The following is a 22,342-nucleotide window of genomic DNA, read 5'->3' as shown; positions in this document are numbered from 1 at the left end:
TCCAGATTCAGTAAGCACAGACATGTCCCAGTGACAACCTGGTCTTCTTGAGTTCCAGATTCAGTGAGCACAGACATGTCCCAGTGACAACCTGGCCACAGTGGCTTTGTTAGTGAGAGGGGCATGGTGATATAAATGATGAGAAAAACAACAACAAAAGAGTCCTGTCGTGTTGTTTAAAGGTTCAGATTTGCTTAGATCTAATTTCTCCTAATGATTTGGCTTCCTGCAGAAGGTAGGTAGAAATGGTCAGGAATGGATGTTTTTATCTTCTGTGGCATAAGCGAACACCTGTTCCCTATACGGTGATGTTACCTATTAGATCAGGAGATCAGGCATTTGTCTGAGACGGGTCACCATAAAGAGTAAGTAGGGACCTGAAGCCTGTCCTCTACTCAGGGTATATACAGAGGGTTGATCGACTCTAGAACCAGGTTACTATCAAAATGGTGTCCATCAGTGTGGCTTCCTCTTGGAGAATAGTGCGTGGGAACTCCAGCATCATTGGTGGCAGCGTAAAGGGAAATGAGAACTTTGGCCTTGTGAAAAGACAGGGCAGGATCGGGGAGGCATGTTGAACATGGAGAGGAGAAAGGCCTGTAGATTGGCAGTTTGGTCTAAATCCCTGCAGAGAGTGGTGACCGTGGGTAAAGAGGGGGACAGTGACCTCATTCAGAGTTGTCATCTTGCTTTAGCTGGGAGTCTGTTGCCGCAGGGGCTCTTCTGAAGACTGTGACAGGATCTGCTGGTTGCTGGGTCTGTAGAACGCTCTTTCTTCTTCTCTGCCACTTGAGTTTTCTCAGAAGTGGGAGAAGGCTCGGCTTCAGACTGTCTTCCTCGTTGTGTCAACAATCATTTTTAAGATTTTGTTTTAAATGAACAAGCTCCTTGTATAGGCCTCCCCTGAAGTCCCAGGCAGGCCAGTGAGTTTGCCCATCTTTCTCTTTTGAACTCTGTGTGCCTGGCCTTCCTCTCCCTGCCAATGAAGTCTGACCCTTGTCCTCTGCTACGTGTGGACTCACACGGGTGCCATGCTGGTCTCTGGGAACCTGTGTGGGGCACTGAGTTAGTAGGTCAGTTTCAGGGCAGTGTGCTTCCCCTGGGAATTGGGCAAGACACAGCACCAGTATCACCAAAGACTTGAAAAGTCAGAGTGGCTGAAATGGTTCTGAGGAGAGGCATCTGGTGGACTTCTAGAAGTTTCTTTCACAGGAAGAAAGAGAAAATATGGGTCCTATGAATTCGAAGGTTTTTAAAATGAACAGATTTCTGGGTTGAGTCTAGAGTTTTGTTTGCTGTATCATATGGTCTGATGGCCTGGGTGTTTCAGTATATCACAATACATGGTGACAAGCAGATCATGGCCCAGGAAAATAATAATAGTGTCCCTTATAAGAACTCTTTGGAGGCCAGGTCAAAAGGATATGGATAAAGACTTTTGAGTAATAAAAGCTTATCTCACCTAAAATTTTAGTTAATAAGCTGTTTAATTTTACAAATTAGAAAGAATTTGGTTGGTGGGTGTGGCGGCGCACACCTATGATCCCAGCACTTGAGAGGCAGAGGCCGGCAGATCTTTGAGAATTCAAGACCAACCTGATCTATACACATCAAGTTACAGGCCTATCAGGGCTACAGAGTGAGACGCTGCCTCAAGAAAATAAAATAAACTTCAAGCGATTATGACAACATGACTTGTTCAGTGTCTTTAAGGCAGCCTGCCTGGGCTAGGTCAGGATAAGAGTGTGAATCATGCATTTGTGTGCTAGGTATTCCCACTTATACCCTGCTATCCTTAGGCAGGAAGCATCACCTTTCACATGGAGCCAGTCTGGTTGGCAACTACAAGAAAAACCACTTTCAGCAATTGCTGAGCAAATCTCCTCATATCCAGGGAAAAGGCAATGCTGTTACTTAGGAGTGTTCACTGGGGTGAGAGATTTGATCTGGAACCCTTGAGGGAGGATCGAAGGAAGGCTGGTGGGGAGTATCCCCCAGATCTGAAGACTGAGCATTCCACTGTCCTTTGGGAAAACAAAGCCACATGAGGTGTGTCCTTTCATGCTCCCAGACATGGGTACCCATGGAAGCTAACAAAACACAACAGTGAAAATCAGCTGAACCCAATTCATAGCCAAATTTCAGGAAAGTACCGGGGAATCTACCCTTGAAGAGACTTTGTGGTGTGTAGGTATCTCTTAGAAAGACAAACATTTATCATGTCCGTGCAAAGCGACAGGAGTGTGCCACTGCGCTTGCTCCCCACACCACCTGTGTGTGTGTGTGTGGTGATTCCTGGGTACCTACTTAAAAGCATACTTTGCCCCAAACACTATTAGGACATGCCCCAGTACCCTGACATTGTGAAATATAATCAGAGTAAAGAATGTTCAGTTAAAATGTTCTGTCCTCTTTCTCAATTTGGATAGATCAGCCACAGCCAAGAGTGAGATAAACTCGTGGGGGATGGGTGGGGCGCCCAGCAGTGTTGTGGGAGACCGTGTGTGTTTATGTGTTTGTGCTTGGGAAATCATTTGTCTTTGGCAAGGGGGAAGAGGAAGGCAGCAAACAGAACAATGTGATTGAGAAAGAGTTCTGCAAAGAGAACTGTCTGTGATCCCTATCTGAAGGCTGCACGCATGGTGTCGGGTGTTGTCCTCTTGCTACGGTTGGCCCATTGTCTGGCACACTACAGAGTCTCCGCTGGGGTGCACTGAGTGATTTTAGCACCGGTGTGGGGGTCTGCAAGTAGGTATCAGTGTGTGCCTGGCTGCCATTGTGATATGGGCACTGCCAGTCTGAGCACATACTACCCAGTTTTCTCAAGCATGGGCAGCACTAGCTCCAAAGCCCACTGTGGTCTGAACACGTGACCATTCTGGATTAGCAGTGGTCCAGGATCTCAAAGAACTCAAGTCCTCACACCTGCCCCGCTGCCCTCACATCCTGTCTCTGGCTACCACTCTCTGCCCTGGTCCTTAGTGACAGGAAAGACACAGATACTAGGGTAGCTGTGCCTGGATCCTGGATCCAGCCGTGACCATTGGCGCTTGAGAACAAGAGTGTGGCAGAGAGGGGCAGTCAGCATATGGAGCCAGCTCACATAGTACTCGGATCCCTTCCCACTGCTCAGCTCTCTGTTTTCTGGTCCACTGGGTTCCTTGTAGCTGACCAACCCCATGGCAAAGGATCAGGAAAGAAACACCGCAGCAGGGAGTTAGGCTAAGAGGTAGCTTTGTCTCGGAGTCTGTAACCGGTTATTGCCAGGGTCATAGCATGCCACTACATAGAATCCTAATGGTGGTGAGTGAGATGGCATGCATGGAAGACCCTTGATAGGCTAAAGAACCTCATTCTAGATTGAAAGTATTCAGTGTTGCTAAATTCTTCTGTCTCTTGGGTGTGTGGGGTAGGTCATGGCTATTCAAAGATATCTGGATACTGAAAGAGAAGCATCCTTAGGCTTCTTGGGAAAGTTCCTGAACGTTGGAAATGGGGAGAAAGATAAGACACTGTTGCAGCCTTCTGAGTCTAGCAGGTGGCAAGAGCTTGCTTGAATCAGGCACAATTTAGTGTCTGTGTGTCTCTGTGTCTTTGTGGGGGAGGGGTTGAGTTAGTGCTGCCTTGAGGTAACAAAGGCCAGAAGGGCTCCATCCATGATTGACAGTTAGCCCTCTGAACTCACATCTGATTTCTGAGTCGGAGTACCCGTGTTTAAAGTGATAAGAAGTAACCTGCACTTCTAGGAACAAGATTAGGAATGGCTACAAGAGTCTATGGACACTGGGGGCCCAGGGAGACTGTCCCACAATCAGGGTGAGATGAGACTCTTCTCTCCTCCTCACTGGGATCTCTTCCTGTTCCCACGGCTGGGAATGGCTGTGCAAGCCTGCAGATGTGTGTGGTGGTGGTGGGGAGCTGCCTTCTGTCCAGCTGGAGCAGCGGCGACCTGTCTTCTCCTCTCTTCTACAGGAAACTGCACAGCGGGATGAAGACGTACGGGTGTGAGCTCTGCGGAAAACGGTTCCTGGATAGTTTGCGGCTGAGAATGCACTTACTGGCTCATTCAGGTAGGCAAGGCCTCCTTCCCTGGCCCCATGTTGGTACAGACAACTACCTCCTGCCCATTTTCCCTCTCAGCTCGGAGCTGGCCATGGTCTGATTGTCTTCACTGCCAGCCGGGGCTTCGGTCCACCTTGTCCCTTGGATCTTCCTTCCCGTTTCACGGAACAGAAAAGCCACCCTGAGAATGTGCCCAATCAAAGAAACCCATCCTCATGCTCTCCCCTGGGGTTCCCAGGCCATCACTGGTACCCATGCCCTGTGCGATCTACCTTCCAAAGTAGACTGCAGTTTCATTAGCAGAAACAGTTGTGGAATTAGGTTCTTGCTGTCTAATGAATCTGACTATTGGGCTCACATTATACAAGAGCCTTTAATTAAATAGATATAGAAAGGTTGGAACTCAAAGCTAGTTATAGCATGCTGTCTTTTGCAAGTTAATTTTATCCAATTCTAGTGGGGTTGACTACGTGGCTGCTCGTAATTTTGTTCATGTTTGGGCAAAACTGTTCTGCCCCAAGAGGTGTGTGGAAAGGGGAGAAGCCCTTGACACCCTGCGTGCCTGGTGGGGTGGGTACAGGGAAGGAGCCTGCAGATCTGACGCTGCAACCTTTGAGCTGAGGGCACAGCCTGCCTGTTACTGTAAAGGCTGGAACTGCCCTGCCAGTTTTTCTCTCCCTAGTAGCTTTGCCTTTAAACCTTGCACTCATATTTTCGGGGAGAAAAGAAGGCTGTCTGCTTTGGTCTTGCTCCCTTATGTGGGTGTCTACCAGTAGCTGCCTCTGCTTTGGCCATATTGCCTCAGCAATATGTCCTCCCAGAGTTTTAACACGTGATCCATCCCTTCCCGTGACAAGACACTAGCTACGTGACTATGGCCAAATTCATTCCCTCTCTCTCTCTCTCTCTCTCTCTCTCTCTCTCTCTCTCTCTCTCTCTCTCTCTCTCGCAGGTGCTTCCCCAACATAGAAGTGATTTTTTTTTCTGTTTTGAGAATTAGGTGACAGAATACTACATGTCTCCACAGAAAGTTCCCTGGCTCAGCTGGCGATTCACAGATATCATGGTCCCTACCTAGACCTCTTTCCTTCTTCCTTATCTGGAAGCTGTCACCCCAGGGCATGCCTCATCACCTCACCCCAGATGCTGCCTGCCTGGTGGGCTGTCTGCTTACTATTCCTCCTCCAATTTGTTGGGTGGATGATGGTATAAATTCTCATTGGCAGCTTTGTAGTACCCCACAGAAACTTTGCTGCGTAGCCCACGTGATTCCACTTACTCATTGCTTATCAGATGGTTTGTTCTGTTCACCCCTTTCTGTCTGCATAACAGAGAACTTCTCCCGTCTTTCCAGGTTTTTCCAGACCCCTTTCAAAACGAGATCGCCTTTGACCACTCCCGACTTGTAGTCAGAAGTAATCATGCCTTCCTTTGGTAGAAGTAATCATGCCCGTGTTTCTGTATCTGATGCTGTCCTTGAGCACAATCTTTCTTCCCCGTGTTATATTTCTGGGCTTGCCTTATCTCCCCATCTTGAAAGGCAGGAAGATGCAGCCTAAGAAACTTGGTCACCTGCCTCCTGATGAGGTAACTTGGCCTTTCTGAGTCTCCTCGCCCTTGTCCGTAAAGCGGGAATGTTGAACTCGGAGACCTTGTAGGCTCACACAGTCTCTTTCCCACTATGCCCATGTGTGGCAGGCGCCTGGTAGGTACAACCTCTCTTCATTCTCCTTACCAGACAGCAAAGTGGTAGGGCACAGGATTGGGTCTGTGTTATGTGTAGAACATTGCCTGCCATCAGCAAGTACTTATTGAATGAAGGAATATAGCTTGGGCATCTGATGAACCACTCAAGAGAACTCTAAGGTCCTGGCTCGTCTCGCCAACAGCAGAAATCCTTTCATGGCTGAGGGGCTTGATGGAATGGGGACACACTGAACCTCCTGGCCCTCATCCAGGCAGTGGGCACAGGCGTGACTTGGCTACCATCTCTGCTGTAAAAGTCATGTCTGCAGTGTTGGTGGGTGTGGCTGAGGCATGCCAAGAGCTGCTGAGCTCTTATTGTTAGGTGGGTTTGGTGCCCCCAGTTCTGACAAGATAGCGGCTTTGCATCACTTCACTGTAAGCCGGTGGGTGGTTGGGTCCCTGGGGGGAGTCACTTTCGTCCTATCAGAGGTACCACGTCAGGGTCCCATAGACTTATTTGTATGCTTCCTAAGATTCAAGAAGTGGGCTGTGCTTCCTTACCTTCCCAATTCAGTGCTGATGTATTGGCCACTGAAGCCTGGCTGTATTACATGATTGGCCCCTCTGAAATCCACTTGTCAATGCCCTTGTGAAGGAGGACTTGGCGATGAGTCACCATTTTGTTTGAATTCACCCTCACACACAGCTAGCCTGCAGAGTCTGAGACTCCCAGTCCTTCCTTTTTCGTCCTGCACAGGGGTGTCTTGACATTCACATAGCCCCAAAGGGCAGCGAGGCTAGACCACTTTGCTCCCTGCAGAGATCTGAGCTTGCTGCAGGTTAGGGCTTGGCTGAGGGGTTCCCAGACTTGTAGCAACACCTACACCAGCTAAGAGAACCCTATTGCTCTAGGGGAGATTTGTTTTATGCTGGGCTTGGTGATCTATACCTATAATCTCAGCACCTGGGAAGTAGAGGGAAGGGGCTCAGGAACTCAAGGCCTGCTACAGCCACATAGCAAATTCAAGGCCAGCCTGGGCTACATGCTACCTTGTCTTAAAAAAAACAAGACAAGTTTTTGTCTGTCTGTCTATCTATCTGTCTGTCTATTTTGATACACACACAATGGCTGGCCTGGAACATGCTATAGATAGCACATATTTTTTTGCTTCTCTGGTTTGAAGACTGTGTTAGGGGAGGTGACAGTGAGACCAGCCTAAGGATTTATAGTGCAGACCCATTTTTTTTTTTTTTGAGAGAAAAGGTTTGGAATTGGGAAGATCAGTAGTTGCCCAGGGCTTGGGGAACCTGTTTTTGTCTTTTTTTTCTTTTTTCAAGAACATGCTGTGAAGAAAAGAACTCCAGCCTGGGTCCTGGTTGCTCCCTCAGCCTTGCCCTTGCCAGGCTTATCCCGGCTTGTCTCTTCTGCTCCACCGAGCTGCATGCCTCTCCCTTCCTCCCTTGCTTGCTTGTGCTGGCCGCCCCACCCCCTCTTGGCTAGCACAGCCTGTGTTTGTTATTGTAGTCCTGGCGCTGAGCCAGGGCTGGCTGGGAGCCAGGCTTGTGGGTACAGTATGTACAGTGAGTGCTCTGCCAAGTTTGTCATCATACGCGATTATTTTTTTTTTTCTAATCTAGAAGGGGTGGGGTGAAAACAAGGGTTTGTGCGATGCTGGAGGAGAGGGTGCACTGAATTCCATGTTGTTTCTGTAAGGAAGGCGCTCGGGGCACGCTCGCCTTAGCCTCACCCCTTCTGCATCCGTCCTCTCCCTTCACTTCCCTATCAGATGAAATCAGCCTGTAGGAGACCGACAAGGCAAGCTCTTATTTGCAGTGACTAGAATACTAAATTTACACTCTTAAATCAGTTTTCATTGTGTTGAAATTGACAATTTGTTTAATTAGAAGTTTGCCCTGTAGGAGGCCCTTCTGAGAGCCTGCTATTTCTCCCCTCCCCTTCTTACTTTCTCTTTTTTAGTTGTGTTGTGTTTTTCTTTTTCTTTTTTTTTTTAAGGCCCTAAATGGTGGTAGTAATGTTTGGTTTAATTGAAGTTTCTATTCCGATTTGAATGCGTTAACTACCCAAATGTTTATGAGATATACCTGGTGATAACAATAAGTTTAAATTAACCACCAACAACCTAACTCGTTAACTAATGAGTGATCTGGCCGAGTTCTGGATTTTAGAGATGGTTTTCGGGATCAGAAGCGCTTGAGGATTAGGGGTGTGCCTCATCGAGGGAAGAGCAATAACTTTATTCAAGTTTCTGCCAAATTTGGGGTAGGGTTGGGGCAGGGAGCGGAATACCCTTCAGCCCATCACCCATGTCCAGAGATGACCCTGAGGTCTCGTTTATTGCCCCGTTCCCATGGGGATCAGGCCCAGAAGCATTTATGGGTCCCCAACTCTTTGCCTTTCCTTTTTCTAAAGAGACGATTTCCAGCTGGAATGTGGGGCTAGACAGACCACAGACCATAGGCTGTGGCTCAGTGGGTTCTGAACTTGCCACACCCTGGCATGACATACTGCAGGCTTAGAAGCACACTGCAACTCCTTGCCCTATTTTGGACAAGGCTGTTTACTGGGAGGGGTCTGGGTGTCTAGGTGGTCAGGTCCCATTCTGGGGGTATCATTCACTTTTGGAACGAGTGTATGTTTAATAAGCACTAATTACGAGTGAGGTCGAGTGCCTTTGACAGTGATGGATGTCAGCGCACCCTTCCCCTCCAGGAACTTGGTCTAGTAGGAAAGATCAGGTCGGTTATAAAACAGTGGTGAAAGAATAGTACCGAGTGTCAAGAAGGAAGTATAGGAGAGGTTCAGAAGAGGTGGATCTCGAATGGAAGCGAGAAAAGTGCTCTGGAGGGATCACGGGAGGCCTGACTGTGGGGAGAACAGTGTTGCTTGGAGAGGAGTATGTGGGTAGAGTGGGGGGGCGGGCAGAGGAAGGCGTGCAGGGCCTAGCATGGGGACGAGGCAAGACTATGGAAGGCATGGAGGGGCAAAATGATTTGTAACTCCCCAGCACTGGAGAGCCACTAACGTATAGAGAAGGAAGCAACCTTGTTTTCCCTTAAGGGACTGTTGAGCTTTGGCTATCAGTTGGCCCCCTCGATAGTCAAGACAGGTAGTCTATATTGGACATGGCTGCAGTGTGGAATCCCAAGCTTCCTACCCTAGGGTAAGCTGTCAGGGTGGGAATGCCTCACACACGCCTTCCCTGCTTGCACTGGTGCTTAAGAGATATTAGCCATGCTGATTGAGCACCCACCCCTGTGACTAGGCTTGTGTCCGTACTGAGCCACAGCAGGAGAGTGAAGGCCTAGGGTGATGGGTTTTACAATTCCGACAAGACCATGGGGTAGCCCTGGTACAATACCTGAGGCCTGAGTTATCCATGGAGCAGGTGAAAGTGACAGGGAAGATGGGACCAGAAGCAAGATTGGTTTTCTTTGGCCCCTGTGATCAAGGGGAAAAAAAAAAAAAACAAGTTGGCAAAGATCACTGAATTGACCTGGTTTCTTCCCTCTCTCCCTCCCCCTCCCTCCTTGTAACACTTAGCTTTTGACTTCAGGGTTCTTAAAGACAGAGGAGGAGGAAAAACAGGGCAGCTAGCAAGTCCCTGTGACTGCTAAGTGAGGGGTCCCCAAAGAGGTCCTCAGAAAGGCTGCCTTAGAGTTCAAAGATGGCTTCTCAGGACCGGGGCTTGGGAGTTGGCCAGGCACAGGGGAGTCTGTAGCCAATCCTTTACCCTGTCTCCTCTCCAGAGGACACCAACTTTCCTTTCTGCCACCAGGGTAAAACTGGAGACTCCTGGAGCGGGGTGGGGGGGTGCTCTTTACTGGGAGACCCAGATCTTGAGAGGTGCCCACCCACTGAGCATTCCTGTTGGCAATGGGGCCCCGAGGTCCACACACTGGGGTGGCACAGAGGAAAGAGCTGGAAAAGCACTTCCTCCCGTCTCTCTCTTGAACACCCTTTTCGCTCTTCCTCTCCCTCCTCTGAATTTGGCTGGCTTCCTGAACTTTTTCCCAGAGTGGTGTCGTCACTGGCCTGCCGGCAGGTCTGGATGTTCTGCCAGCATTCCAGAGAGTTTATGATCGCTTGCAGATGCGTCTCCAAGAACACACTGTACCCAAAGCAGAAATTAATGCAGGCTTGACTGCAGTCCAAGCCCCTACACGGGAGAGAGGAGAAAGAAAACAAAAACTGTTTAATGCTGTTTATAAATTATACAGGGGCTGATGAAAAATACATTTCTTTCCTGCCCCTTCCATTCTCCCCCTCCCCTGTAGCCCCCTCCCCTCTCCCGCCCCTTCTCCATTTCTGCCTCAAGAGCCTCAGCTGAGAGCAGGAGAATATGGTTTTGCTTTTTAGCTCCTGTTTTGGCTGGGATCCGAAACCCTGCCGCTGACTCCTAGCCAGAGTGTTCTTCCCCTTCACCTGATGAAATACACTGATTTTTCCAGCCCACACAAGCTGGTTTGGGTTTAGTTGTTTGGGTGGGTGGGTTTTCACCCCCCTGCGGGGGGTTGTTTACACTGAGTTTCATATGCTAGGGCGCCATGCTAGTCCTAGGAAGATGAGTCCTCCACATCCGTCCACCTTAATATCACTGAGCATATATATACTTTGAGGTCCCAAAGCCTGCAAGGCTTCACCTAAGGCTAACTGGACTGAGAAAGTTGGGGAAATTCTTTGCAGGTCTTTGTATTAAACAGCAGTATCCCCACCGCTTCTCTTCCAGCCCTTCACCCATAACCTGTGTGAAGATAGGGTTCACAACCCCCCTAGTACACACATATATGGTACTGTAGCAGGACTGGGGAGCTCATTCTGTCTATCCCTCTGGATCCCCAGCTTCTCCCCACACCCCACCAGCCCCCCTCTCCCAATTTATTCTATAAATTCGTTTCTACATTATGTCTATCCATTTACATGGCTTTTGTGTTTTTTAATACTGCTAATGTTTATCATTTGCCCAACAGGCTCGACAGATTTTGCTTCCTGTAGAGCACTGAGGCTTTAGAGCCCCCTCGTTGCTAAGTAGCAGTCTCTCTGTACTGTAATGGGCTGATTTTGTATTCTGTTCAGCGCTGTATCTTATTTTTGTATGCAAGACAAAGTGTTTTGATGGAGGACGATTGCGGCAGTGTCTGGAGGCTGTTTGGAGTTTTATGGGCTGTACAGTACACTGTGTGCTCTCCGAACAGAACGCAGGCTGTTGAATTTTGGATTGGATTTGTCATTTTTCCCCGCTCGGAGAGGAGCCTGTCAGATAGAACATGACTTTAAGGGTGGAAGAAAGAAAGTGGAGATTATGTAATATCCCTTTCCTCTCTCCCTCTTTCTGTCTCTCACTCTCGCTCTCTCTCGGTGATCTTTCCATCCCCAAATAGGGTGGCACACCTCCTTTCCCACCGCAGCATGAGTTTGCTCAGCTAGCTGGTGACGTTCCTCTTAGGAATGAATGGTGCCCTGGAGGAGAGGATAAGACATCTGTCTGTCTGCTGCTTGCTAGAATCTTCTCTCCTTCGCTCCTTCCATCCTGCCTGGGTTTTGGACATCTTTCCAAGCCCCTGAGTTTTGGCTGAGAAGGAGGAGGATAGGACTGGAGCGCAGGACCATTTTTATGGGATGGACCTGAAAGCAACGGCGTTTTGTTATTCTCAGAGTCTTTACACCTTCGCTGGACTTCCTAGATCCGCCTCTTGACAGAAATGTGTTCCTGGGTGGGCTCCCATGGCTGTCTTTCCCTCTAGCCTCAGTTCCCGAGTCCTTGAGCCAAGTGGGGCCTGTGTGGTGTGGCGTCCAGGCCTGCACCTGCAGAGTGTCCTGCCCTGTCCATCACGCTGCTGCTCTTCCTCTCAGCACTCCCTCTGCAGGGGCAGGTGTTTATTTTGCAGCTCTTCTCTCCTTTGCTTCCACTTCCCCCCAGTCTCCTCCAGGCTCACTTATCTCTTTGTCACCGTCCCCATGTCTGTGTCAGCGGGAGCCGTCGCTTGACACTGCTGTGTGTTTTCTGTCTTCTTTCCTGTCTCTTCATCTGTCTTAGTCGCCGTCTTCCTTAGCCTGTCTTCTCTCATCTGTCTGTTGGTCTGTCTGTCTCTTTTGTTACCACCCTCAGCGTTCCTTAGCTTAGAGGTCGGGCAACCGTCAGAATGGGAACTTAGATCACTCTGGCCCAGAGGCCTAGAGAGGACATGCCTAGAGAAAGGTCGAAGCACTTGGACCTTCCACGTGCTGGTTTCTTACCTTCAGGGGACCAGAGTGGGTGCGCTCTGCCCTGGCTTCTTTGTACATACTGTTTTTAGGTGGATTTGGTAGATAGAAAAACAGGGTTAGGTTTTGCAAAGCCTTTATTGGACACTGCTCCTCAGACCCCATGCTCACACAGGTGTTTACTGAATACCTATCAGAGCATGGAAGCCTCCAGACCACCCTTGCCAATCATTCTCCTATACCTATGATCTGGAAAAATGCTTGCCACACAGAAAGCTTGGATCGGTATTTTTGAATCAATGGATATCCTGTAACTAAAGTGAGGTAGCTCAGTGGGTAAAGGTGCCTGCTGCACTAGCCTGGTGCCCTGAGCTTAATCCCTGGAACCTGTGTAAAGGTAGAAGGAGAAGACCTATTTCACAGGGCTGTCCTCTGATGTACGTACGTACGTACGTACACACACACACACACACACACACACACACACACACACACACACACCCCTACCGCCACCACCAACAGATAATCAAAATAAGAGGCAGTATTTTCATCAGACAATACATGCACATGTGTCTGTATGCACAAGTATGAATAAAAAGGAGTTCAAGACGAAGTGCTTACATGAAATACTCAAAATTGTTCCTCTGCTATAATGGGCCCACGCAGGCCATTACCTTGAAGATTTAAAAACAAAATGAGCTCATGATATCTAGTGACTGCCACTGACATTCGTGCCTGGCTGCAAACCCAGCTTTACCTTTGGCTTCATTGTTGGTTGTTAATTTTTGAATGTTGGTGGCACCCCCTACCTTGGGTTCCTATAGGAACCCGTTGACGGATGGATAGAAGGAGCGTTTCTCAACGAGACCCCAGCAAAGAACCTTTTCATTTTCAAAATAACCTCTGACCTTTCAGGCCAACAGAGCAGAGTTTCTTGGAGGAATCCCCAGAGGCTAAGGCTGAGGGCTGAGGCTGAGACTCCAGGTTGACTTTGGTGGGGGGTGGGGGAACAGGGGTTGAAGTTTGCATTTTTTAAAATTTAATAATTTGGGTTTCCCATGAATGGTTCTGCATGGTGTGCAATAGTATGCATTTTCATAACTGTTTCTTCCACTTTGGGTAAAGGAAGGGAGGGGAAAAAATAACAGCAGCAGCATTCTGTGGGCAAAGGAAGAAAACAAGAGAATGGGGCAGAGAACAGGCTAAATTTAAAATTGTAATTGGCTGACTTCCACTGGCTTGCGGGTGTTTTAATGACTCATAATAACTTCATTTAAAACCAGCTGAGCAGAAAATAGATTGGAGAGGAGCCTCGGGCCATTATGGATTTGTTTTTTTTGACAAGCTCGGTTTTCAGCAGCCAGGAAGGCTCTCAGAGAGGGCTTGGCTGTTTCTCTCTCTCTCTTTCCCTTTTTCTCTCTCATGACTGGGAGAGACTGTATAGAAAAAACAGAGATAGTTCCTTTTTCTTTTCAACTCTCCCCTTACCCCTTTTAATTTTTTTTAAAAACTGATTAAAATAGATGCCTCGGGGTATTATTTTAGCATTTTAAGATTCGCCCCCACACCCACATACACTTTTGATGTGGTAAACAGAACATAAATAAAATTGTTTTGGAAATGACTGAATTAATTAGGTAGTAAAACAACTCCAATGAATAAATTCCCTGTGCTGGTTTGCCCTCCCCCTCAACCATATTTCCACCAACCCCCTCCTCTTTCGCCCGGCCCCTCCCTCCTCAGGAGGAGACCCTCCCTTTTCCATGGCAAGGCTGTTCTACTACAGGGGGCAGTCGTTCAGCGATTCACCCGCCCCACATGCCCATCAACTGGGGTTTCCATGGGACTGGCTCTGTCCAGGAAGTTTTCGGGATTGTCAGAGGAGTCTCTGACCTGTCTCTAGGCATTTCTAAATCAAATCCTGCCTGTTTCCCGTGCTAGGAACGGTGCCAGGACCAGAGACTGCTCCCTTCTTCCCCATCTTTTTCAACGCTGCCCCCTCAGCCCTGGGGTGCACCTGGCTGGACTGCACAGGAGGCCTCCTGCATCTGCTCACTCTCAGCCATCTCCTCGCCTGTCCCCTCTTATGGAACCTGTCATCCTCCTTGTAACGGAGCTTTGTTGTTTTGGTTTCTTTTGTTTTATTCAGTTGTCCCCTTTCATGCACTAGGTCCTAGGCTCTTGGGAACATAGGATTCATGTATCCCTGTGTTCCCCATACTACGTAGCACAGGAACCTGAATGGTGGTTAGACCTCTACCGCCTTTTGTGTAGATGGGTGGGGGTATGGCAGGAAACGGACTGGAGGCTCTCCTGTGCTGCCTCAAGCCCTGGGACCAGCAGTCTGGACCTGGAGAGGGAGGCAGGGACCTTGTCAGTGGCCGAGCACATAGTAGGCAATCAGTAAATGTCTGTTGAAGAAATGAATGGCTTTGGGTGCCTGATAATGCATGCGGATGGGGAGAAAGGCCATTTATCTGCTGTGTGCCTGCTGTGTTCCAGGCATAGTGCAGTGCTGGCATGCTGACAGCTTTGACATGCTGCTGCTGTTTATAGATGGGGACACTGAGCCTTCAAGTATCCGCGGCTTAGCCTGTTTGAGATCAGAAAGCCAAGGGGTGGCAGAGCTGGGTTCCTACCTAGATCTTTCCTTGTGCCTGATGCTGGTTCCACACGTTCGAGTGTCCCAATTCCCGCTTCACTGTTTGTTTACCTACTAATGCCTTACAGGTTGGGGAGGTGAGCTAAGAGAGCGAAGGCCAGGAAGGCCTCCTCTTCTGAGGCTCGGAGATGGGAAACGCCATATTGGATGCTGCTCCAGAGCCTTGCACTGGGCCAGCCACCAGGAACAGGAGTGGTTTATTAACCTTTCCTGCTGGGCCACAAGGGTAGCGTGTGTTCAGTGATTGCCTGATACATATATGGCTGTCGCTCTTATGCATTGCTTTGGAGGGCTGCAGCAAGATGGTCCTGGGAGCATCCCTAGAGGATCATGGGTCAGTATGCAGCTTCACCTTCAGGGAGAGCTTAGCAGTGCCGTGCCTTTCATTCCTCTCCATCACTGTGCCCCACAGAAAGAAGGACACAGAGAGACAGCTAACTGTGGTCTCCTATCTTCTCCTGGGAAAGGCACCCTGGGCCCAGGAGTAAAAGGGAGAACTTGCTTGTTCTGTGACTCTTAAAGGAGGAAGCGTGTGGGGTGTTTCTAGCCCCATAGGCGTCCAGCATCTTGTAGTGTGACCTTTTGTAAGGTTGTGGTCCCCCTGGCCTTTCAGCCCTTGTCCAATGCTCTGTATCCTTTGATACGAGACTAGTTTTGCCCACTGTCAAACAGCAGAGCCTTCTGGGGTGGGCGTGGGGAGGGGAATTTTCACCTAGTGTGAACCGGACTGTGAAGGTGGAGAAGCAGAGAGATGTGAGTGGCTACGCTGGATCCCACTCACATGTGGCTCTGTCTTAGAGGGAGGAGAACATCATCGTGTTTGAACTCAGTGGTTAGCAGCTGAACTGAGGGTCAGTGGTGTGCTACCCAGGCAGGGCAGACGAGAGTTGGCACTGCTGCCCTTACACAACTCTTGCTAATGAGTTAGCTGAAGGGATAACATAAGCCCGGAAAGGGAAAGTTTTTACTGTCCCTACAAGGGCAACAAGTGGGAGTTTAGAGTCATGAAACTATCCCTTGGGTGAGGTGGGGGTTGAGGAAAGTAGTCCAGAAGATGGTATGTGATGTTTAGATGTGTGTGTGTGTGTGGGGGGAGTCCTCTGGCTTGTGTCCTTGTGTCCAGGAGGAGCTCAGGCTGAGGGGCATGTTTTTTCTAGATGAGAGGAAGCAAGAACATCTGTGAGCTAGAACCAACCAGGTTCTGTCCCTGGTGTCCATAGTGACCATCAAAGGCTTAGGACCCGGTGTCTTGCATCTGAGGATTCTCAGGTACCCCAAGGTATTGTGGTCCTCTTGATTGGCAGGTTGAGAAGCACTCCAACGAAAATGAAAACTTCTGTCAGGCGTGGTGTGGGTGGGTGGTGCCTGGCATCCCAGCACTTGGGAGGCTGGAGCAGGAGGATTGAGAATTATAGGCCAGCTTGGGATCCATTGGAAGACTGAGGGTGGGAACTGCTGCTCAGTGGTAAGCGTGCTTCTCCAGCGTGCAAGAACCTATGGGCAACCTCAAGCAAACCGAGAGAGGACAATGGGGAAATAAGGGAGAGGGTGCTACAAGGCTCATCCCGTGAAAGCCGTGTTTAGAGCATTGCCTTTCGGGGGAACTGAATCTAACGGGGCCACCCTGAGGACCTCAGCTTTGAGGGTTTATCCCAGATGAACGTCGCCCGAAACCCCAGCCCCTCTCCTTAGATCACAAGGCAAATTGCCCCTGTGTGTACTTCGGTAAGAGTGGACTGGATCCCTCGCCTTGAAGGCAGGGCCAAGGGCTGCTGTAGGAACGTGGCTGTGTCTGGAATTCAGTGTGGCATACATGCCTCTTCTAGGCTCAGCCCCCTTCTCCTGTCCCCCACTGGTTGGCATACTCTTTCTCTTTTCCCCCAGCCAAGTCCATTTGGAACAGAATTCTCTCACTTGCCAGAGAAAAAGGAAAAAAAAAATCCCAAGTTCTAAACTTTTCATTAGGTAGTTGGGATAAAAAGCCTTCTGGGGTAGGCGGATTAAACCTCACAGCTCTCTCGCTGGCTATTAGAAGCTAATTGAGCACCTAGAGCTCATTGGCACTGAGTTCTGCTGGCGTAATTATGCAAGGCCACCGTCGTTCCAGTAACAAGGTAACTCCAGGTAAAAGGAGAATGCTCTGAAACTTCTGATTCGCTCGAGTCTTCCTCGCTTGCTTTCCTGAAATGAGCCCAGGACAGACAAAAGCCTGGAGGTGAGACTTTGGGGGCACAAGCTGTTGTCCTGGGTAATTACTGCCTCCCCAGCCTAAGTCTTCCCATGGAGACAGCTCAGTGTGTCTGGGAGAGCCCTGCTGTGAGCTAGTCTGGTCTTGATTGAGCCTTGGGGTCTGGAATCACACGTTGTGGAATGGAGGATCCAGAGAAGCAGGTGGACGCTTCAGGATTGCCCCAGGAGGAACAAGGAGAGACCCAGGGCGGTGTCTTCCACAGGCACGGAGAGCAGCGCCTGACCCAGGTGCTAAGAGAGACTCAGAGTCTCGGTCTGTCTGTCTGTCTGGAGATCTGTCCAGTGTGGATGGGCAAGGACCAATTAGGCATTTAACAATGCCTGGAGGACTCTCGGCTGTAAGCTTATTGGTGGTGACACATTCTCTACCCCAGCCTTTCCCCACTGAACCCCACCTCTGCCCAAATCATAATCAGGACGTATGGGGGCGCTGTTTCCCTCAGAGCTTGGGCTCAGTAGCCAACTGGACCTTGAGTGTGTTTTGGAAGGAGCCCCAGGGCATGGCCAAGTTAATCGTGTCCTCTGTGGCCCTGGCTGGCCTTTGGCCTGCTACCCATCAGCATTGAATCATGCCCCTAGGAGGACAGCATGTAACTTGACTTTCCCAATATAGCCCCTGCCCCGCAAGGTGACAGGAAGAGTCAGTGTCACTTAGGTGCTCCATCTTCCTGACACCACATGCCTGACCTGGCTTTTCTTCCTTCACTTCTCAGCCCTGCCCAGCCTTGAATTCTGCTCCAGAGGCCCCCTTTAGAGCTGGGTTTTATTTTAGTTTCTAAGTGAACCATCTCCTGGTGTTGTTTTCTAGCCCCTGCCTTCAGTTTCCAGCCTGGACGCAATCGTTCCCACCGTCTCCACAATTGCAAGTTTGTCACCATCAACGCTGAATGGAGGCAGAAATCTGGTGTTTGGTTAAATTGTAAAATTAGCTAGGGAAGTTAATGAGGCATTTCTCCCTCTGCTTTTCAGAATGCAGGAGTCTTACGAAGGTGCTTCAGGTGCCTCGCGAAAGAAGGAAAAGGGGTTGGGGTTGGGTCCAGGCAAGGTGGAATATGCTTATAATTCCAGCACTTAAGCGTTGAGACAGGAGGATTACCAAGAGTTTGAGGACAGCCTAGATGGCATAATGAGTATCAGGTTTGCCAGGACTACCTAGCAACGAGACTGTAGTCTTAACAACAACAATAGCAACAACAAATAAGGAAAGAGGGGAAGGCGTTCTTCAGACTTGCGTAAGACCTCTTTTGAGTCGATTTTACTGTGTTTATTTTATGGATAATGCCACGCTGACTGCTTGTCTGAGCGTCGCGGGCTACCACTTCTGTGGCGTGGAGTTCACGTGGTACCACTTGCCCGCTTGCAAATGCTGACCCTCACACTTTGGAAGTCACAGTCTCAGAGGTGCGTGCGGAAGCGCTGCCAACAGTCTATTTTCTGCGCACACCAAATTCGCAGGTCCTCTAATTACACCAAACAAACCGTTCTGTTTTCAGGCAGCAATTCGATGTCATTTTAGTTGTCAGGGGCACTTTAATAACGTGATGGGCTTCATCCTGGACATCGTCCCCTGCACCCCCTGGACCTTCTGTAGAGAGTGAACCAGAAACAGCCAGTCATGTTTTTCCCCCAGTTGGGGAGATGGGCATTAATTGTGACAGGCAATATTTTTGTTTTGAGAAGTGTGGCGCCTTGAGCCTTCTGAATTTTGAGCCTGAAGCCGGCAGTGCTGGGATTGTAATGTAACACCTCAATTATGGTGCAGGGGGTCAGGGAGCCAGACTCTGCAACCTACAAGGTTCCTTAGATCCGTGGCTGGAACCACAATTAGGGTTTCAGGAACACCAAAGGCAAGCCAATGAGTGTCGTTTTTAACCAGTTTGAACATTTTACTACTTCCGAACATCAGAAGCACCCGGGCTGGAGAGCTCGCTTCTTGTCCTCAATAAAGCGATTAAACTGAATGGGTGCCGGGGAGTATTATTAGGCTGAGAAGGGCTAAAAATAGGCCCGCTCTGTTTTCTGAAAGCCACAGCAGGCCTGGAGAGGCTGGCAGCCTCGAGGTGCCACTGAGGGGGTCACAGGAAGGAAGCGGGATCACGGCAGGCCCTTGGGCGTGGGGTCCAAGGCGGGGTGGTGGGAGAAGAGGTGGAGGGACTTCTCAGTTGCCATCAAAAGCGGTGCCACAGGATCAGGTGCCTGGGTTTCTTCTCTGTATATTTGAAGAATCCTCCAGGAGAGAGGGGGTAGGGAGAGAGAATGAAGATAATCATTTTCAATGATTAGCAGGTCCAGATTTTAGGATGGATTCCTAGGCTCTTTAGCCTTTATCCTGTGGGAATCTCCTGCTGTTCTAGGTAAAGGGGTTCAGCTAGGGCAAGGAGTAATGGGAATGTTTTCAGAGGGATCTGCGGGGGTGGGGGGGGGCAAGGAGGTGGCTGCCTTCAGCAAAGCCTTACTGTACCAGGGGGATGCCCAGGGGGAGTGAAACGGAAGGACTTTGGGTAACTGAAGGTCAGCCCAGAAAACCGTGTCTGTTCTAGGCATTTCAGAGTGCTAATGTGAGAGTCCACTTCTCTCTTTTGAGTGAATACTGTTGTTTCTTGTGACAGGGCCTTTGGCTTCCATAGATGCCAAAAGGAGAATATCGGAGGAGACAGCCTGGCCTTGACATCTGGGAGAGCTAGGTATTGCTTCCTGGTGGTATTTCTAGATGAGAAGCCCCATCTTTGGGGCCGGGTACAGCTCACACTCGAGGGAGTAATGTAGAATTGGCCTGCTGAGCCTTGACAAATGGCTTCTCTCTATGAGCTATACTGGTCACACTTGTTACAGCCTTTGACGTCTTCCAGAAGCCTGTGTCTTGCCATGTGCTGAAATATGAGTATTATGTAAGGAAAACACCCGCTCATGCATACACACACACACACACACACACACACACACACACACACACACAAAGTTGCAAGTGGCATTGAGAGGAGAGAATTACCTGTATGGCAATTCCAAAGAGATCTGCCTATTTTGAGAAGACCGGGCAATCTCCTTGGTGAGAAAAACAGGAACTGCCTGAAGGAAGGGGGGATCAGAATGCTCTTGGTGGAGGGAGGCTTCCCACTCTCAGAAGATAAGCCCAAACTCAATAGACTGTCAGGGGATGATGGGACGACGACAGTGGCCGGCACAAGCTTGACGTTTCATAGGGTAGGCACAACCCCAATCCCAGTATGGCATCTTTGTAGTAGCTATGCTTTGTCTCCCCGCCCCCCAACAGGGTTTCACTATATAGACCAGGCTGGCCTCAAACTCACAGAGATCCTTCAAATGCCCCTCCTTCCAAGTGCTGGGATTAAAGGTATGTACAGCCATACTAAGCTGGTTTTCTTTTTTTCTACTGTCCCAGAAGCCATGAAAAGCTTACCCTGGAGGCAGCAGTCCATGTGTGCAGGTGTATTTGGATGCTTGCTCACATGCATCTAGCATGTCAGCCTGGGACCAAGGCATCTGGAGATGTGCCAGGAGTGTAGAATCTAAAGATCAGAGGAGCTCCAAGGCTCAGGTAACACACAGAGCTTTGAGGATGCTTGATGCAAGGAGGAATCCCTCTTACTATCCTGAACATCCCACAAGGAGGTCAGCAAGGAAGACGTCTAGAGTTTGAGTTCTTGTATCCCATAAAATGGCTGAAATTCCCATTATTAGTTTTCTGGTTTTAAAAAAGAACCTAGCCAAGATGGCAATGCCAACTCCCATAGGCCAAACTGCTCTCTGAACACCCAATAGTCCAGTGTCCCTGGGGCTTAGGGCTCAGCCTCCAGTGTGGCCTTTTTGGTGATCGTGGATCCTGGCTAATGATTGCTCCAGAACCGGACTCTGCTCCATTGGGCCATCCGATAGAACAGGGTGTTTCCACCAGAGAGATTTCTCTGCTGAAAGGAGGCCCCCGGCCCTTGCTGGAGGCAGCCAGAGCCAGCCTTCCCAGTGCCAAGGCGGTGAGCGTTACGCGTTCCCTTTTGTAATCACGGAAGGTTTCTTTGCCATGACCTTCTAGCTGCTTCTTGCCTGCCCTGCTCCATTCAGGTTTTTTTCCCTCTTTCTCTTAAACTTTGAAACCTATCATTTACAGAGGGATAGGCAAGGCTCACCCATGGTCACACAGCTCAGGTAGTGACTATCAAAGACCCCGAATGTCCTTCCTTTGTTGCTGTTGGGGACATCCTAGTTGTTCTTGAGCTGGTAATTTTACGATACTCCGTATAAGTGTGGCCGTGCCTTCCTTTCCAAGCAGTGGGGTATGTATCCAAAGAACTTGAGATAGTGAGTATCTCATGTACCCATGTATACACTGTTTACAGTGGGCTTTTCTCTCAGGAGCTGGGGATTCAAGGGGAGACACCAACCAGGGGGGCTGCTCTTCATCAGCTTGAGGACATGAAGTCAGTCTGTAACCACCCTGCTAATGGTGACTTGGGCACTTTCTGTGCACCAGGTTCTTCATACAGTTTCTTATTTAAACTATTATGTGGAGGTGGACAGTGCCCTTTAATTTTTATTTTTTGATTTCATTTTACATTCCATTCACAGTTCACCCCCAACCCTCCTCCTGCCCCCTCACGCCCCCGCCCCCGTACCTTTCCCCAGCCCAAACTCCATCCACTCCTCTCAATGGGTAAGGGCTCCCATGGGGAGTCAACAAAATCTGACACATTAAGTTGGGGCACGGCCAAGCCCCCCCCCCACCCCGCATTAAGGCTGAGCATGGCATCCCACCATAGGGAATGGGCTCCAATAAGCTAGCTCATTCTCCAGGGATAGATGTTGGTTCTACTGCCAGGGGCCTCATAGGTAGAACAAGCTTCACCACTGTCTCCCACATATAGAGGGCCTAGTTTAGTCCCATGGAGGCTCCGCAGCTGTCGGTCTAGAGTTCCTGAGTTTCCATGAGCTTGATTCAGCTGTCTCTGTAGATTTCTCCATCATGATCATGACCTCCCTTGCTCATATATTCCCTCCTCCCTCTTTTCGATTGGATTCCTGGAGCTCAGCCTGGTGCCTGGTTGTGGATCTCTGCATCTGGTTCCATCCGCTGTGAGGCTCTAGAGTTCATTCTGTATCACTAACTGTAAGAGGAACTCAGCACCATAGCATTGTAGGACTTCCCCGGGCTCGATCATTAGCCTTGGTACCCATCAGTATAATGTGAGCCTTGGTAGCCATCAGTGTAACGTGGGTAGAAGGAAGCCACTTCCTTCACAGCCCTAACAGTAGGAGGCAGTTGTGAGCTCTTGTACTGTTCACTGTGATGCTTTGATTGCCCAGTCGCGGAAGTTGCTAGGGAGAAGGGGACCAGAGCCTGTAGTCAAGTAAGACCCTCCAAATCAACACTTGTAGATTTGAAGATGTTGATAGTGCTGAGGTGGTGGTGGTGGTGGTGGTGGTGGTGGTGGTGGTGGTGGTGGTGG

General features: G+C 49.5%; 1 protein-coding gene across 1 annotated transcript in view; it reads left to right on the top strand.

The window, feature by feature from the left end:
• The window catches only part of LOC101984150 (zinc finger and BTB domain-containing protein 16), a 124,149-nt gene that overhangs the window by 92,331 nt on the left and 9,476 nt on the right, over window positions 1-22,342 (top strand). Inside the window, exon 3 of the mRNA XM_026779092.1 lies at window positions 3,973-4,070. Coding sequence (XP_026634893.1) covers window positions 3,973-4,070 — 98 coding nt within the window. The remainder of the gene's footprint in view (window positions 1-3,972; window positions 4,071-22,342) is intronic.

The sequence above is a fragment of the Microtus ochrogaster genome, chromosome 5 (assembly GCF_000317375.1).
Source record: "Microtus ochrogaster isolate Prairie Vole_2 chromosome 5, MicOch1.0, whole genome shotgun sequence".
Taxonomy (NCBI): Eukaryota; Metazoa; Chordata; class Mammalia; order Rodentia; family Cricetidae; genus Microtus; species Microtus ochrogaster.
The sequence above is the reverse complement of the archived record's forward strand: the minus strand, read 5'-3'. Positions and strand labels throughout refer to the sequence as shown.